Source organism: Octopus sinensis, linkage group LG7 (assembly GCF_006345805.1).
Source record: "Octopus sinensis linkage group LG7, ASM634580v1, whole genome shotgun sequence".
NCBI classification, from domain to species: Eukaryota; Metazoa; Mollusca; class Cephalopoda; order Octopoda; family Octopodidae; genus Octopus; species Octopus sinensis.
The window spans coordinates 72,995,755-73,012,823 of NC_043003.1; the positions used below are offsets into that span (position 1 = coordinate 72,995,755).

Below are 17,069 nucleotides of genomic sequence, written 5' to 3' on the forward strand. Positions count from 1 at the left end.
CTCTGGTTATGAGACCAGCACCAATCCACTGTGCCACTCTGATGAACGAGTGCTTGAGCAAATATATAATGTATTACTCCAAAATTACTTCTATTACATCATCCATTATATATTATTTATAATTTATACATTTATTTCTATACATTTGATTGTTGCAAATATATGGAATATGACAACTACACAACACATGGTGCATCTCTGAGATGCTAATTTACTTAATGAAAGTCTGCATTACACACTGATGAAACTTCGAGTCACATTTGATGTATCACATGCATAGATGTTTGCAACCTTTCCTGTCTTTATTTGCTACTTTTTGATCAACCAAAACCAAATCAGTTCCATGTTTCCGCAGCACAGCATAGCAAGCGAGCTTGCTAGTAATTTTTTTTGTTTTACTATAATAGAAAATGTAGGTAAGAATTGAAATTATTGATCATTCAAAGTTTACAAAAGTATTTACTCTTTATGTCTATACGACATTTTTGTGTATTTTCTGGGGAATATGTGCGCATATGTTAAACAAGGAATAACGTATGCATACGTTTACATATTCTGGCCGCCATTTAACTTTATACAGTACCAGGAAATGAGCAGATCTGAAGAATTGTCTGTCTCTGTAGTCGAAGCCTAATTCTATTGAGATGTAGATTTGTCAATGTTATATACTTCTGGCCGCCATAAAAGATCATCAGTGATGGCGTGGGCTAAAATCTATTAATACTACAGATGTTTTCTTGCAACCTTTCTCCTGATGGTGTCAAGATATGCTAATATATGTGTAACGGCGAATAAATTTGTGTAGGTTTGCATGTCTACTTATATAGATGTTTGCGTATTGCTTATATCTCAATGTACTACTTCCGAAGTAATGCCTTTTTGTATATTATGTACATTATGTATGTGTAACTGCGCTTATGCGAATATATATATATATATATATATATATATATATATATATATATATATATATATATGTGTGTGTGTGTGTTGTGTGTGTGCGTGCGCGCATGTATGTGTGTGAGTGTGTGTATGTGTGTGTATTAATGCGTGTTTTTATGGCTAGTTATATGAAATAAGAGACATATGAAAAAAGAAGAAGGCCCAGTATTAATTAAAGGACCACTTAATACATAGAAGAATTTGCAAGTAAAATGTTGACAGAAAGTTCGAAATTTCAGTTCAAACGCCATCGCTAGGATATAATGTTAACTTGTGTGTATATATATATATATATATATATATATATATATATATATACTAGCAGTATCGCCCGGCGTTGCTCGGGTTTGTAAGGGAAATAACTATATAAGCATTTTTAGAGAGTTACTTCCCTTATAGATGCCAATTCGGGCTTTCTTAGCCATTTCTGTTTTGGTGTCTTCAAGCCATGAAGTCGTTGTTCTAAAAGAACGCTGGTCTCCTTGACAACGCATTACGACGTTGATTTCCTTAAACTCCCTTCCCCACAGCTTCACGAGGGAGGGAAGAAGGAGGAGAAGCAAACACAGGTGCAGGTGTTTGAGCGTCGACGCCAACTCCGCCGCCATCGACACACGAAAAATTATGCATTAAAATGGAATAAAAAATGATGTTAAATTATTTTTAAAATCGTAGACTCATCGTAGACGCGCGCTAATAGCCAGACGGGCTCGATATTAATCACGACTATAAGATACCCGAATTTGGTTAAACTGCACCGCAAAATGTGGGAGGAGTTAGGAATCTAAGTCGAAGGGGACAGACACTCACACAACTACAGTTTTATATATATAGATATATATATATGTGAATATAAATTATATATATATGCTTATGTACATACACATGAATATACATGTATTTGTCAAAACGTGTTTATTTATGTGTATGTAGGTGTGTATATACATGTATGTGTGTGTGTGTATCTGTTTGTGTATGCACGCGCATTTGATTGTATATCTAAAGATATATGTATAAAATTTGAAAGGATGTATGAAATTTATACTTACAAATATGTGTGTATACACATGTTCTCTCTCTCTCTCTCTATCTTTCTATCTATATATGTGTGTGTGTATATGCGTGTATATATGTGTATATATATGTGTGTGTGTGTATGTGTGTATATGTATATGTATATATATATATATATATATATATATATATATATATATATATATGTATATATGTATATATACATACGCGTAGCTGTATATGCATTTGTACACACACAATAGATTCAGCAATTATTTAATGTTTCCCTTTATTTACAAGACCAATACTTAAAAATGTTTCCTCTTGCTCAGTGAAGATATGTCTGAATATAACCTTTCAACAGAAACCATATAAGTATGATCTGTTTTTGACCTGTGCTCTCAAACAGACCGAATCTCTCATTCGTCTGTTTATATTCAAATGAACCGAAACAATAAAATGAACCGAAAACCATTCACCCCCCTACCTAAATTCTGCAAAATGCATGATGCCTACTCAACCAGAAGTCTTCTTTACCATTTTTACTTTTCTACCCACTCTCTTTCTCTCCTATTTATTCTACAACTTTGTTGTTTGTGCCACCCTATTAACCTATCCACAAAGTTGTTTGTTTATTAGTTGTAAAAAATATGCTATGATACCACATCTACTTTCCTACCAATCTTCTTCCCCAACTCTCAAGATGAAGCAAAAAAGGTCCAGGGGAGGCTATTTTAATCCTGTCAATGCTGTTACTTTTTGTTGGAATGCTGCCTGCTTCTCCTCCAAGCTTCTGCTTATGTAGCCTCGTTTGGGTCGTATGAGACAGTAGTATTCTCAGAGTTATTGCACTCTGAAAATGTTGTTGCTCTCACTTTTGAGTATACATCGAATGTACACAATTCTTTACTGTTCAATAGGTGTTGTCTGAGTGATGCGACATTCAAAGGCTGTTTGAACTAACCATATGCCTCTACCACCATCACTTCGTCTCACATAAATACTATCGGTGTCACTGTCAATATGAAAGTTACCAGTGGTGGTCTTTACCTTTCCGGTTTTGATTTTCAGGTCACGTGTCTCATCGAGTGTCCCAACCAATATTCCAAATATCACTGGTACTGCAAAAATATTGTGAGATATGTTCTTAAATGTAGACAGCTCTAGGTTCCCTATTTCCCTAAGTCTACAAAATTACTCTTTTGTTATTCTGGCTTTAGTCACAGCAACAATCTCCTCGATCCAGAGGTAGTTGTAGCTTTCATAATTTAAGATAGAGATTATAGACAAGCCGTTGGTATACATGTTCTCTGCCTGGTCGACAAGCTTTCCTCGGTTGACAATGATTTATAAGCATATATCTTGCCCAAATTCCATTCCCCTATCTCGTGAGGATGTTCTGATTAGTTCTAATTGTCTTTTGATATTGGTCCTATTACCAGAATATAATTTTAGGTAATCAACATAAAATGTGTGGGTGACATTAATTTTATTCTTTTCTGCATATTCAAGCATGTAGCCCTGTTATGTTGACAAGGCTGACAAGGGATTCGCTACCAGTACAAACAGCATTATAGATAAACTATAACCCTGGACTATGCCTGCTGATGACTTAATGCTGTTTGTAACAATAGGCGTTGCTTTAGCAGTTGTCAGTAATAACCGTGCGAACCATTTTGCAGTCAGTCTTTCAATGGCATTCACTGTAGCAGCTAGTACTTTGGCAAGATGTAGGGATTCTACTACTCGTGAGTGAGACACAGAATCAAACGCCTTGTAGTCTAACCATACCGTTACGGCTGTGTTGCTTGGCTTTCTCAGGGACAGCTTTGTTGAGGAGGAGCCGCTCAGCACAGCCCCAGATTCCTTTCTTTCCTCCTGTCAATCGGTGATCAGTTCATTTGTCTGGCAGTGGTTTTGGAAAAACATGTTCAGATAGCATATGTACAAAATGTACATGATATTCAGGCATGCCATCGGCCTATAGTTTTTGGCCACTTGGATCTCTTTGTTTTGGGGAGTAAGAGTAGTCCGTGCAAGCGTCAGCGAATCTGGCATGTCTAGCTCAGAGTCCATTCTGTATTCAAAACAGGTTCGTAAGGATTTCCTTGTAGAACGTGAGCTTTTTGTGCCTGAAGCCTGCTATCCGGTCTCTCCTAGGAGATTTTCCATTCTTTAGTTTCATTATAACCTCACGGTTATTTCACTGGTGATGTTATATGTTTTGGAAGAGGCATTTACACAGTATTCATTTCATAAGCCATTTAACCATGTTATATCGCGGTTGTGTTATTTGTTTACTTTCCAGATTTCCAGCCAGAATGACTCTAGGTCTTCCTTTACTACCTTCATCGTATTGCTTTCATACAGCGATATACGGCTTGTGGGTTAGGGGAAAATTTCTAGTTTATAGAATTCCGTTCAAGTAAGTTTTTACAATAATGAAATTTTTCACTTACCACTTGTACATCGTGTTTGAGGGTGAGAAGTTTCCCTGTGACATGCAGTCGTAGATGGTGATTCGTGACCTCATTTTTAGCCTTGCATTTGATGAGTATGTCCGATTGTAATATCTTTTACCCGAATCCTTGATGTTGTTTTGGTGGGAGTAATCCTTTTTAGCTCTACATTATCTTTTGGATCCGCCTTTCTTACTCCTATCTGTTACACAATTAGTGCGGTACAATATAACAGGACACTTACAGTCCAGAAGTTGGGAGTTTTGATTTCAGCTACTTGTTGTCTTGCAGTTGCGTCGATCAAGAATAACATAAGGTCTGTAATTTTTTCCCCAAACTCGTGTCAGTATAGTTCTCCCAGTAGTGAAGTTCTGCTTGAATTTCGATGCAAGCAGCGATTTTAGTATTATATATTCTTCGTTTGTTTTTCTGGGATCATGAGTAGTTGCTATATGTCTGTGTAGTAGTGGCGGTTTGTTATTTATGTTAACATCTGTTGGTTAGCTAATTTTCACAACTGCTCACAGTTTCTCTTCTCTATCCCAAATAATTGTATCAGGCCTGTTGTACTTACATTTTATTGTGGTCTTCACTGGTACATTCCACCAGTATTCCTTTTTATTATGAGTAGCTATGACTTCTACCATATTGTGGCTTGTTATTTCTTTATCCTCGGTATTATCCTTCCGACGGATTTCATTATAGAGTGTCCTAGTTACAACATCATGTCACATCGGTAGTTGATACCGTGATGACATTTTTAGACAACTGCTTATGATGTGGGTGATATATTCAGTGTGAAATCCACAAAGTCTGCGTCGGTTGTCACATTTTACGGCTTTTCCTGCATCTTTATCACTTTTGTGCATCAGGTACTTGGTTGATATTTCTTGTTCAAGGTTTGCAAACGCATACCCTTCAAAACTTTGATGATCGATGTTACAGTCATTACGGAGCTTTCTACTAACATATCCATGCATAGTCTTCTGCTTATATATGTTCATCCTTTCATCTGATGATACGTTGCGATAGAGTCGTGCGACTTCTTTGGGCATGTATTCTAGGTTATCAGACAGAGTGTTACTCAAAGAGCTGCTTTCAAGTCTTATAATGTTATTAGCCTCATGCATGCAAACTTCGCCTAGGGACACACTTCGACTCTTGGTTGTTAAAAGATGTTGCCGAAGAGATATGATGCGACATTCAAAGACATTTTGGATTCATGTTAATCCTCTTCCACCTTGTTTTCGTTTTAGGTAGAGTCGGTCTACGTCACTGTTTATGTGGAAATTATGTGTGCTTGTTAGCATTTTTCGGGTTATCACATCAATGGCTCGGATCTCATCAAGCGTCCAATCAAGCAGCCCAAATGTTGGTATGAATACTGGCACTGCAAAAGAATTGTGGGCTATTATTTCTGAGGTCCAAATTTTCTCTATTCGGTTATAACATTCTTTAGTGGCACGTATACTGTTACAGGTGCCATTGTAAGATATATTTTCATTCCCCTCTAGAGAGCTGTAATATTCCTCGTCAGATATAGGGGAAATAGTCAAATCATTGATTGAGATGTTACTAGTCTGGTTTACAGTGTTCCTCCTTTACACACACACTTTTACTCTTTTACTTGTTTCAATACCTGAGACTCAACAGTTACAACTGGGAGTGGGCTCTTGCTATTGTTCTCGTTTAATGATGCTCTTCATATTAGGGCAGCAGCTATATGATAATTTCACTGAGTGACTGTTAAATATTTTCCCTGTGGCTGTGTTTTTCTGGAAAATGTTTGTCTAGGATAAACAGGAATACTTTACCTATGTTAGTTTTATATTAAGCGAAAAGGGAGCAGGGCACAAACCAAATTACTTTCCTAGGTTTATTTTTAGGTCCATTATTGTTATATGCCTATTAGTATTAGAGGGGTTATATAACAATTAATCCTTTAAGCCTCTATTGGTTAGGACATTCATGTAGTAGGCGACTGCCTTCTCGGAAATTTCTTTAGAAGAAAAGAAGTTAGATACTCTGTTACTAATGTTAGCTATGAAGTTCAGGGAAATAACTCTAATTTCATACTACCTTTTGCTTCTTTCTTTCTGCTTTCTTTTCCGTTTTCTGTTTTTTCAACTATCCACCTTTATATCTACTTATTTCTCACTTTATCTCGCTTTTTCTCTCATCCTATCGTCTTATTTTAGCATGTTATGCCGTGTGGGGAGTGCCTGAATATTGCGCTGACACATGATAAAAATACTGTTTGGCATGCTTTCATCGCATGAAACTCATAATAGCACTTAAAACATATATTTTGCTTATTAAACAATATTTAACTCTCACCAGATGGAGTACTATTTTTGTTGATCTTACTATCACGGAACAGTACACTATGTGTGTGTGTGTGTTGCGTGTGTGTGTGTGTTGCGTGTGTGTGTGTGTGTTGCGTGTGTGTGTGTTTGCATATATATATATATATATATATATATATATATATATATGCGAAAGTGTATGTGCGTCTGTTTCTAGGAACCCCAACTATAAATGTAATATGCATTGATGCATGCACTTACTTGCGTATTTGGTGTTTATTGGTGTGTGCTTGTACGTGGGAGTTATTTGTTTGGGTCATCGACGAAGAACTGTCCTCTGAATCTTCATATTTCAAGAACATATACTTGCTTCGCTTGGAATTGTGTTTACGAGAATTTAATTGATGTGGGAGATGCACTATTCGTAGAAACATAGAAAGAAAAGAGAATGTGAAAAAGAGAGTAAGCGAAAGAGAAAGATATTGTTGTAATTAAGTCAGTGTTGCACACGTTATTTGTTGTCGTTGATTCTGTTCTTTGAGTTGGTGACGTTGTTGTAGTTGTATTTTCTTTCGTTGTACATTGTTATAATACCGTGGTCGTTAATTACACCATTCGTTTATTCAACAGTTAACTTTGATCAGTGACCACCCGCTGGTGCGTTACGAAGGAGCCAAATTTAAGGAAGAACGTTACATTCCGATCACAGTACCATCACCGGATACAATCAGTACTAAGCGTACGTATTCACCTTGCTTGCTGGGTATGATAATTGCATTTGTTGCAGTTGTCACGGTAACGGCGATCACTCTAAGTGTCTTTTTAACTATTTCAAGTAAGTCACTATCAATACATCTTTCTTTTATCTATTACATTTCGCATGATGTTTATTTAATATAAGTGTCATTTTCCTTTTGCTCCTTTATTTCTTTGATATACTCATATGTGTACATATGCATGTAAGTACATATATATTTGTGTATATGTGTGCACAGACTGTAGGTATATGTGCATGTATGTATATGTGAGTGTATATATACATATGTATATGTATATATATATACATTCATACTTACATGCACACACACACAGATTGTGACTGAAGGTGACGAAGCATCTACATTGCAAGAAATGAGTTAAGATCTCTTAATGCTGTAAGAAGTGTGCAATATATATCCACCGAGAGGGGAGATACCGCCCCATGTGCCTCTTTAAGATGACTAGATTAGACTAATTATACCTATCAGTCGTTGGCTCGTAGGTAGGGACTATTCAAACGCTCGATAGTTTTGCTAAATCCGTCTGTCAGTATATATATTTTTACCATAAAAATTAATGGCTGATTTAGCAAAATGTCAATGTATATATTTAAAATTAATATAAACAGCTGGGCACAATATAATACAATAGAGGAAAAATTCTATCGTCATTACTTGCCACTGAGGGTGGCGGAGCACCTATATTGCAAGAAATAAGTGTTAAAAACTAATTTATTGTACGCTTCTTACAGCGTTAAGGGATTTCTGGTAACATAGGTGCTTCAGTACCGTCAGTCACAATTAGCGAAGAAAAACATTTTCCTTTTTGGTATTATATTGCGCCTAGCTGCTTATATTAATTTATATATAGGCACGGGAATGAGTGTGTGGTAAGAAACTTGCTTCCCAACAATATAGTTCCGGGTTCATTCCTACTGTGTGGCATCTTGGGCAAGTACTTTCTGGTATAGCCTCGGGCAGACCAAAGACTTGTGAGTGGATTTCATGCACTAATTTTTATTCTTCTGCATTTCCCCCCCAGTAAACTAACATTTGACGTTTCGAAGAAAATTTCGAAAGTAAGAAGTAGTGACTTCTCTTGAAAATCCATAAAGTTTGGCATCATGGTGTTATCTAAAAGTATTCAGCCTCCAAGAACATTCGTGCTGACACGGTTGCTACATTAAGGAATGACACCCCCAGCATTATTAACAGTGCTAAAGTGGGTGGCTGAATTTAGGAGGGGAAGAGGGAGTCTTGAAGATGACCTAAAACTGCCACTACCGAGGAAAACGTTGATCATGTTCACCACATGGTGATGGATGACAGTGAGGGACTAGCCAATGCTATAAATGAATTAGCCAATGCTATTAGCGTATCCTGTGACAGAGTTGAGAATATTCCACGCAATGAACTTGGCATGACGAAGTCGGGTACCACGTCTTCTTATGCCTGGTCAAAAGCGTACCTGCCTGATCACATCGCAGGAAAATCTGAAAATATTTGAGGCAGATCCAGCATGGCCAAGTAGTTAGAGCAGCGGACTCGCGGTCGAGGGATCGCGGGTTCGAACCTCAGACCGGGCGATGTATGTGTTTATGAGCAAAACACCTAAGCTCCACGCGGCTCCGGCAGAAGGTAATGGCGAACTTCTGCTGACTCTTTCGCCACAACTTTCTCTCACTGTTTCCTCCTGCATCTTGCAGCTAACCTGCGACGGACCGGCGTCTCGTCCTGTTGGGGAACCTAAACGCCAAGGAAACTGGGAAACCAGCCCTTATGAGTCAGGCATGGCTCGAGAAGGAACAAACAAACAGCTGGTTTATTTAACAAACAAACAGCTGGTTTATTTAACGTTTCCTAAGCCAGAATGAGCCAGAAAAAGAGAGATAATCCATGCAATGGTAACAAACCTCCTCACGGGCTCCAAAGAAAGCCAACGTAGTTTCATCTGTAGGGAAATTTATGGCCTTAGTTTTGGGGAATGCAAAAGGTATTCTGTTTATTGACAATATTCAAAAGGGCCACACAATCAATGCCAACTTGTTGAGGTTGTCATGAATGGCGATCAAGACTAAACTACCTGGAAAACTGGACAATGCTCTATGACCAAGTCCTTGGTTTCAATGGCTGCTGTGCGTGACTGTAGCTTTGACCTGGTTGATTAGTTTCCTTATTTTCCTGATTTGGCTCCATCTAACTATCATCTGTTCCCCAACATGAAAAACACTTATCTGGGAAACAGTATCGCAGTAATGCTAACGTATCTGCGGTTAAAAAATGTTTTTGACGAACCGGATGAAAGGTTGAAAAATAAACTTCATTTGGTCACGTTCCATGGGAGCACCTTGGTTAGCGTATGAAAGTTACCGCTGACCCACGTATATATATATATATATACACACATACATACACACACACAAACATACACACACACAAACATACACACATATATATACATAGCGAGAAATTGAGGTTGTAAGAAGTAATGGTGTCGTTGAGACCCAAAGGTGTCAAGTAATGCTGAATAAATGCTGAATAGACAGACTATAGTTAAGTTCCAGTTTAAGGGATTTTGCGAATAAGAGGTTCAACGTTGGTCATGTATCATCGTGTGTATATAAGAATTTTTTGCGTATTGAGATAAAAAACACTAAGGCTGTGTAGATATTAGAACATTTATAGATAGAAGGTCTTTCAGCTGTTTCCAGGATATTTATTAATTATATCCCTTCAACGGAGACAGTGTGAGAGGATGGTTAAGTCATAGTTAGTTTAGATGTGATACAAAATAGAGAGTGAGGTGGAGGAAAGAAAATAGATGTGAGATATTTTCTATTTTCTTTCCTCCACCTCACTCTCTATTTTGTATTCTATCTGAATTTACTATTACTTAACCATCCTCTCATATATAAATATTATATATATATGTATATAGATATGTGTGTGTGTGTATATTATATATATATATATATATATATATTATATATATATATAATACACACACACACACAAACGTATATATGTATATGTTTATAAGTATATCTATCTATCTCTCAGTTTGTCAATCTATCTACCTATCTCTCTATATCGATGGTACGTAATATGAAACTTCCAAGTTACTTTAGACATGTCCATACACACACACACGCGTGCGCGCACGCACACACCATGTGTATGTGTGTGCATGTGTGTATTTAAGCATGAATATAGGCGTGTATATATACAAACATATGCTTAGATACACAAACAAAGAGAAAATACTCCATAAGTTTAGCAGGAGATTTCTTTATTTTAAGCTGATGATTCAATTTATTGGAATCAGAATGACTGGCTTTCAGACGATAACATACGAATGGAAGGACCTAGGCAACTCTACTGAGTTAAATTACGAGGAAAGTTAAATTAGTTGAAATTATTCAACTCCGTTGGTCAGCGTTAGGTAGGTTACAAAAGTATGTGGTAACATAGGGCTGATGGCCTGTTGATCATTGGAGGATAAACGTAAAAATAGTTTATTTGATACTTATGATTGTTGGGAAAGACAGCGGCGCTTTACTTATATAGTGAAAAATATCTTCTAATGGGTGTTGCGGGGTGTTTATGGCAATAATATGAGTCGCTGTATGGCTGTGTAGCCTAAAGTGAACTTTTTCTGCTAAAATTTCTCAAAAGTTTAGCTTTCTTTTTACATATGAAAATGCTTTGCTTCTCAGCTATCATAAATTGCATCTCTTTGATCCTTTGCGTTTTGACAACGTTCTTTATAAGTTTAATCAATCAGTCATTCAATCAATCTATCAATATCATTCAATCAATCTATCAATATCATTCAGTCAATCCATCATTGAATATATCAGTCAATAAGCGAATCAATCAAGGAATCAATCTGTCAACAGAGAAATCACTCAAGGTGCTAATCAATAAATTGATTATTGTGTTAATCAATAAATTAATAAATGAACCTCTGATATATTTAAAGGATGTATAATAATTATGTCAATTCTTTGATTTTCCATTTTCCTAATCAGGTGTATTTATTAAATAGTGATTAACCCAGCTATCACTAATGAACTACACCTTTCAAAACTATACATTGAGGAATTTAAATTAATGAAGACACATACACTGGCTTTGCTAATTACTGTCAAATACTCGCATGGTACCTCTTTAGACCACGACAGATTAGGCCAATGAGACTTTAATTTCATCCTATATGTTAATGCGTTAAATAATAATCTTCCTCTCGTAGAATGTTGAACAATTATATGTAAATTTCATAATTACTTATATTACTCATTTCTTCTATATTTTCACAGGTCACAACATAGATGACAATGGCGAGTATTTTTCATTTTCCTTTAAATCCGAAACATTTTGGTCAATTTATGTTAAGGGTCATTTCGCCATTTTGTATCCCACAGACAACATTGTCGAACGTGAATCCCAGTACTTTTCTACATAATAACATGATTTGGTTATGATGTCTTTCATGTCGAATGACCGCTTAGTCTTTCCCGTTTACTGATGTAGTGTGTTGCGTTGCTTGGTATTCTATTATGGAACAGGTTATCTAATATTCTTTAGATAATGTCTAAAAAGTTTAGGACACTAGGGATTATTTTTGGTTAGGTTCGGTAGATGAAAGGCAAATCTTTTCCTCTTTCTCACTGTCTGAATTGTAGTGTATCTGTCGGTGTAGCACTTCCCTCAGGAGAAAGTACTCAATGCAAACCAACTAACGAGAAATTAATTGTCCCTGTTTATAGTAACGAAATACATGATCCTGTGATACTTATTAACAGCCAAATAGACACAGTCACAACAGGTTACTTTCACAATGGGCCAAAATATAAAAGAAGCACTAGTGAGGGGCAAGACCCGGACTCATGTATTGCTTATTGTAATTAGTTTCGACTAGTGAAACATGTATCTATTATTTGGCGTCATTACTATGTAAACGCTAATAATTCAGAACAATGAACAAAGGCATTCGGACCATGGTCATTTGACCCTTTTTCTGTGTTCCTACATTCAATATGTCATTTTTAAGACGGGCAGGGTGTGGTTTGAGGAAGATTTAATAGTTATTCATAGGGTGTAAGCTAACCGCTAGATGTTCTCTCATTGGCGGAAATATTTGTTGCAGAATACAATGAGTATCAGAGTCAGCAGAGCGGCAGAAAATTGCATTTTGAGTTCCATCAAGGTTAACTTAGTTTTCATCGCTATTGCAACGATAAAAAAATTGCCTGCTTTCTGACCTTTATAAGGCAGCATTCCTCTTCATTGCGAAATCTCTATGTGTTCATATTTTAATTGCAAATCTCAATTTGCGAACTCACTTTGGTTTGAAATCATATCTTGATTTAAAAATCTCTATATGTATTCACAGTTATGACAAAAAGTTAATATACATAGACTTAGTTCGGTTTAAAATCTCTATATAGAACCATAATTTTGTTTAAAAAAACCCAGAAAGGCAAAAACCATGAAAATTGTGTTATTTTCAAAAGAAGATTTCTTTAAAAAAACATGACAGCTAATCCTAACATTTTTACATTTTAACAATCTATCTATCTATCTATCTATCTATCTATCTATCTATCTATCTATCTATCTATCTATCTATCTATCTATCTATCTATCTATCTATCTATCTCTGTCTGTCTGTCTGTCTATATGTCTGTGAAAGTGAGGTTGTGTGTATGTGTGTGTGTAAACACACATAACATCTGATGTTCACAGCTGATTTTCTCCAGACTGGGGATGATGCATTACTTATGTTCCAGAGATGGTTTTAGACTCTTAAAATTTTTCACATAATGAGTAACGGGCCCTCTGCGGTCAGAAAACACCGTTACCTGGGGTACGTGGTGAAGGGTGGTAACTCTTTGCGAAGTAACTTTCAGAAATTGATTGTCACCCTTACATCCATCGGTAAAAAAATTATCACAACCTCATTTGGCTGTGTAAAAGAGCAATACTATATGTCAATTGATGTAATTCTAGATCCAGGAGAGGTGGTAAATTACCCAACAGAATTTCTCAATTCATTGGAGCCTTTAGGACTACTTCCCCACTGGTTGGAACTGAAAGTGGAAACTCCAGTAATGTCATTGAGAAATTTGGATCCGCCAACACTCTGCAGTGGGACACACCTGGTGGTAAAGAAGATGATGTCACATGTTATTGAGGTCCCATTTTCTCTGGATGTGGAAAAGGAGAGGATGTTTTTATAACCAGATTTCCTCTTATTCCACTGGGAGCAGAAATTCCTTTTTCATTCAGAAGAGTGCAACTTTCTATTCGTATCAGCTTCGCAATGTCTATCAATAAATCCCAGGGTCGAACACTGTCTATGGTAGAATTTCACTTGGAAGAGTTATGCTTCTCACACGAGCAATTGAATGTTAGCTGCTCTAGAGTGAGAAGCAAAAATATCTAGGAATATTGTTTACCAAAAGGTTTGTAGGAGTTACTACATCCTACGATGCACTCCAGTATCTAATACTCTTTGTGAACGGTAAAGATGGATAGCATTTCAGCATAACACGAACAAACCCGAAGGCTGCATCAACAAAGCTGTTTCCTGCATGGACTTCAGTATCAAAGGATATTCTCCAATTACACCAACCACGCGGTATTCATTCAAGTAATTCATTACTATATATTCTGCATAGGCTCAGTTTATGTTTTTTATTCTACAGCAACATCAGAAATCCAATGTTAACCTTTCGCCTTCTGCAACATTAAAACAGTTCACTTCCCCGTTGCCGGCCCCCATTGCAGCCCCTTACCGAAATTAACCAATTTACGTACAATATCTCCATCACACCTACACTCATTCGACAGTCAACCATACAATGGGCCATATTAGACGCAGCGCCGACCACCGCAAAGGAGAGTATATCCACTGACAGCTTTTCAGTGCATTTAATAATCACACACACCCCACACCCAATTTTCCATGACCAGTTAGGGCCTGGTATCCTCCAAACGCTTAGTCGAATTAGCCCATCATTTACTCCACAAATGTTTTGTTGCCGCCAATGCTGCATTTTACGGTATCACATGTTTCAACATAGCTGTAATATATATATATATATATATATATATATATATATATATATATATATATATATATATATATATACAAACTATGCTATTTAATCCCGAGCAATGTCCGGTGTCTCTGCTAGTTAAGTATAATTGAGTGAATTATTCTATTGGCTAGTAGAGAGTGATGTTTTTGGTTAACTTCACTTAAAATAGCAACCAAATTTTCCTTCCTAAAACCACGCTCTATTGTCAGAAAGAACACATTGGGTAATGCAGTCGCCCAGGGAAAGTGTAGGATAATCTTAGCTGGAAAGCCTTTAACTATGGATTTCGCTAACCAGGACTCATCAGGGTTTAAATAACAACGGCAGCAGTGGCAACAACAACAACAACAAACAAACAACAACAACAACAACAGACGATGATGATGATAACAATTTCAACCGTAATAATGTAGCTGAAATGTCCATGTTGTTGCCGTTGTTTATGCAGTTAGAAGCATGTGTTAACTTCTGAATGATTTACTTTTCAATCTATTTTCTAGGAACGTCTTTCAACATGTCTTTAAGTGTGGAAAACAGGAAGTTTATACCGGAAATGACAAACATGTCATCAACTGTGTCTCAACAATTTTCTCAACAAATATGCAGATCGGTAAGTTCTTTTATTGTCGACATACGAATTTTAACGCACAATAAGTTAAATTACTTAAACAGCAAAAAAAAAAAAGTCTAACTCTTCTCCTCCCTATTGCTTGTATTTACAGGTTTCTATGTAAAGCATTTAACTTCTAGGATTCGAGTATCTGAAATATATATATGTAAACATATATCTTTTCTTTCATGCTATCTTCACATACCATATTCTCCATTCTTTACTTCTGAAATGTCTATACCACCAGGAAACAGGTTAAGAATTCAAGGGCATTTTCCCAGAAATATAAAGAATACTACATACAAAGTATATATTTGATGGTGCAAGCTGAAATTTTTCAAAATACATTTAATGGACAAGAGGTTGATCGGCGACGAAATCACAAATGCAACATATACGGAAGTTGTCACCGTACTACAAACCTCTAGACTGAGTCCTTCTACATAATGTTTAATTAAATTTAGTGAATGTAAATTTCGGTGATTGTCTCTCCCACCTTCTTAACAATGACTGGATCTTCACATTATGGATATAAATTCAATTATTAGATCTCTGTATTAAATATGTTGGTGCTCACTTTATGAGCGACCATTGTAGACTTAACGTAAACAGCTACAAACATAGATTGACGTTACACATTAAAACGGATATTTTTGCAAAAATAATCATATAGCAAAATACAAACCCAAGTAAACATGTTAAACAAACATTCAGAGGCAGGCAGAAAATTTACATCCCAATGTGTAGTAAAATCAGTAACGAGAAGAAATAAATATAACACGAAGAGACAGATACTACAGAAATGCATTACATGAAGTACCTGAACTGAAAGAATACTTCCCGAAACAACAAATCGCAAAAATCCCTCCGCCATCGTGATGAATAGCAACAACTAGATTTTGAAGAAAACAGTTTGATATCAAACCCAAACATTTTTTACGAACAACTGCATAGAAATATAGAGATCAATACAGCGCCAACAGCAAGACAAGTAGAATAATTTAGGAGTGCAGGATAGAGAGTGAAGGAATTGTCATACACACTACTACTGAAAACAAAATGTGCAGCGAAAATAATATAAGATGTTGTTTAGTTATCACAGAACAGGTACAACTGGTAGGCACCTAGAAATGAGATTTATCTTGATTAACTTGTTTCATTGTTTAACACAATGTTCTTCCAAAATTATTCAATGATCTACTGAAATGGCTCTGGAAAACCAATAACCTGCCTGCCTACAGTATACAAAGCCTAAACAGCAATAATATTGCAAAAATTATATCTTTTAAACGTAACTCGCTTCGAGAACTGACAGGATACCGAAATGCATCATTTACTTGTAAATATCAATTATTGATCAGACAAAGCCATTACTGAGAATTACAGTAAGAAAGAAAATGGTTTTGAGACTGGTGAAGTCGATTGATGGAAAGCCTTTAACAGTGTTACAAATGCATCAATTCTGGAAAAATCAGCCATTACCAAGAGAGCACCAATAGTAAGCAGGTACATCAAAAGATCTTGAGTAAATGGTATTTAATTCTACAGATACAAACAAAAAGATTAGTAGTGGAATATTCGAAAATTTTCATATTTCCTTCCTGTCAGATGATAGGAGAATATTTAAATATATTTTGCCTCGATTATAAAAAAAACATACGAGCTAACAAGCGAAGGTTTACTTCGGGTAAAGTTGTATTTAAGTTTAAAATGAGAAGGTTTTTATGTTCGTATACCGCGTCGCCTTTGGAATTATGATTCTCACAGAGAGAAGATTTTTGTCTTTGTTAGGTAAAAATGGGGAAATAGAGAAGAAGTATTGGAAATACTAACGAATGAGTTACTGCACATGTGAGCGAAGGAAATGACTGGTA

General features: G+C 36.2%; 1 protein-coding gene across 4 annotated transcripts in view; it reads left to right on the forward strand.

Moving 5' to 3' along the window:
- Positions 1-17,069, forward strand: part of LOC118764280 (uncharacterized protein PB18E9.04c-like) — a 161,314-nt gene that overhangs the window by 31,355 nt on the left and 112,890 nt on the right. For all 4 annotated transcript variants that reach the window (XM_036504842.1, XM_036504840.1, XM_036504839.1 and 1 more), the window contains 3 exons: positions 7,352-7,556; positions 11,799-11,819; positions 15,086-15,195. In XM_036504842.1, coding sequence (XP_036360735.1) covers positions 7,352-7,556; positions 11,799-11,819; positions 15,086-15,195 — 336 coding nt within the window. The remainder of the gene's footprint in view (positions 1-7,351; positions 7,557-11,798; positions 11,820-15,085; positions 15,196-17,069) is intronic.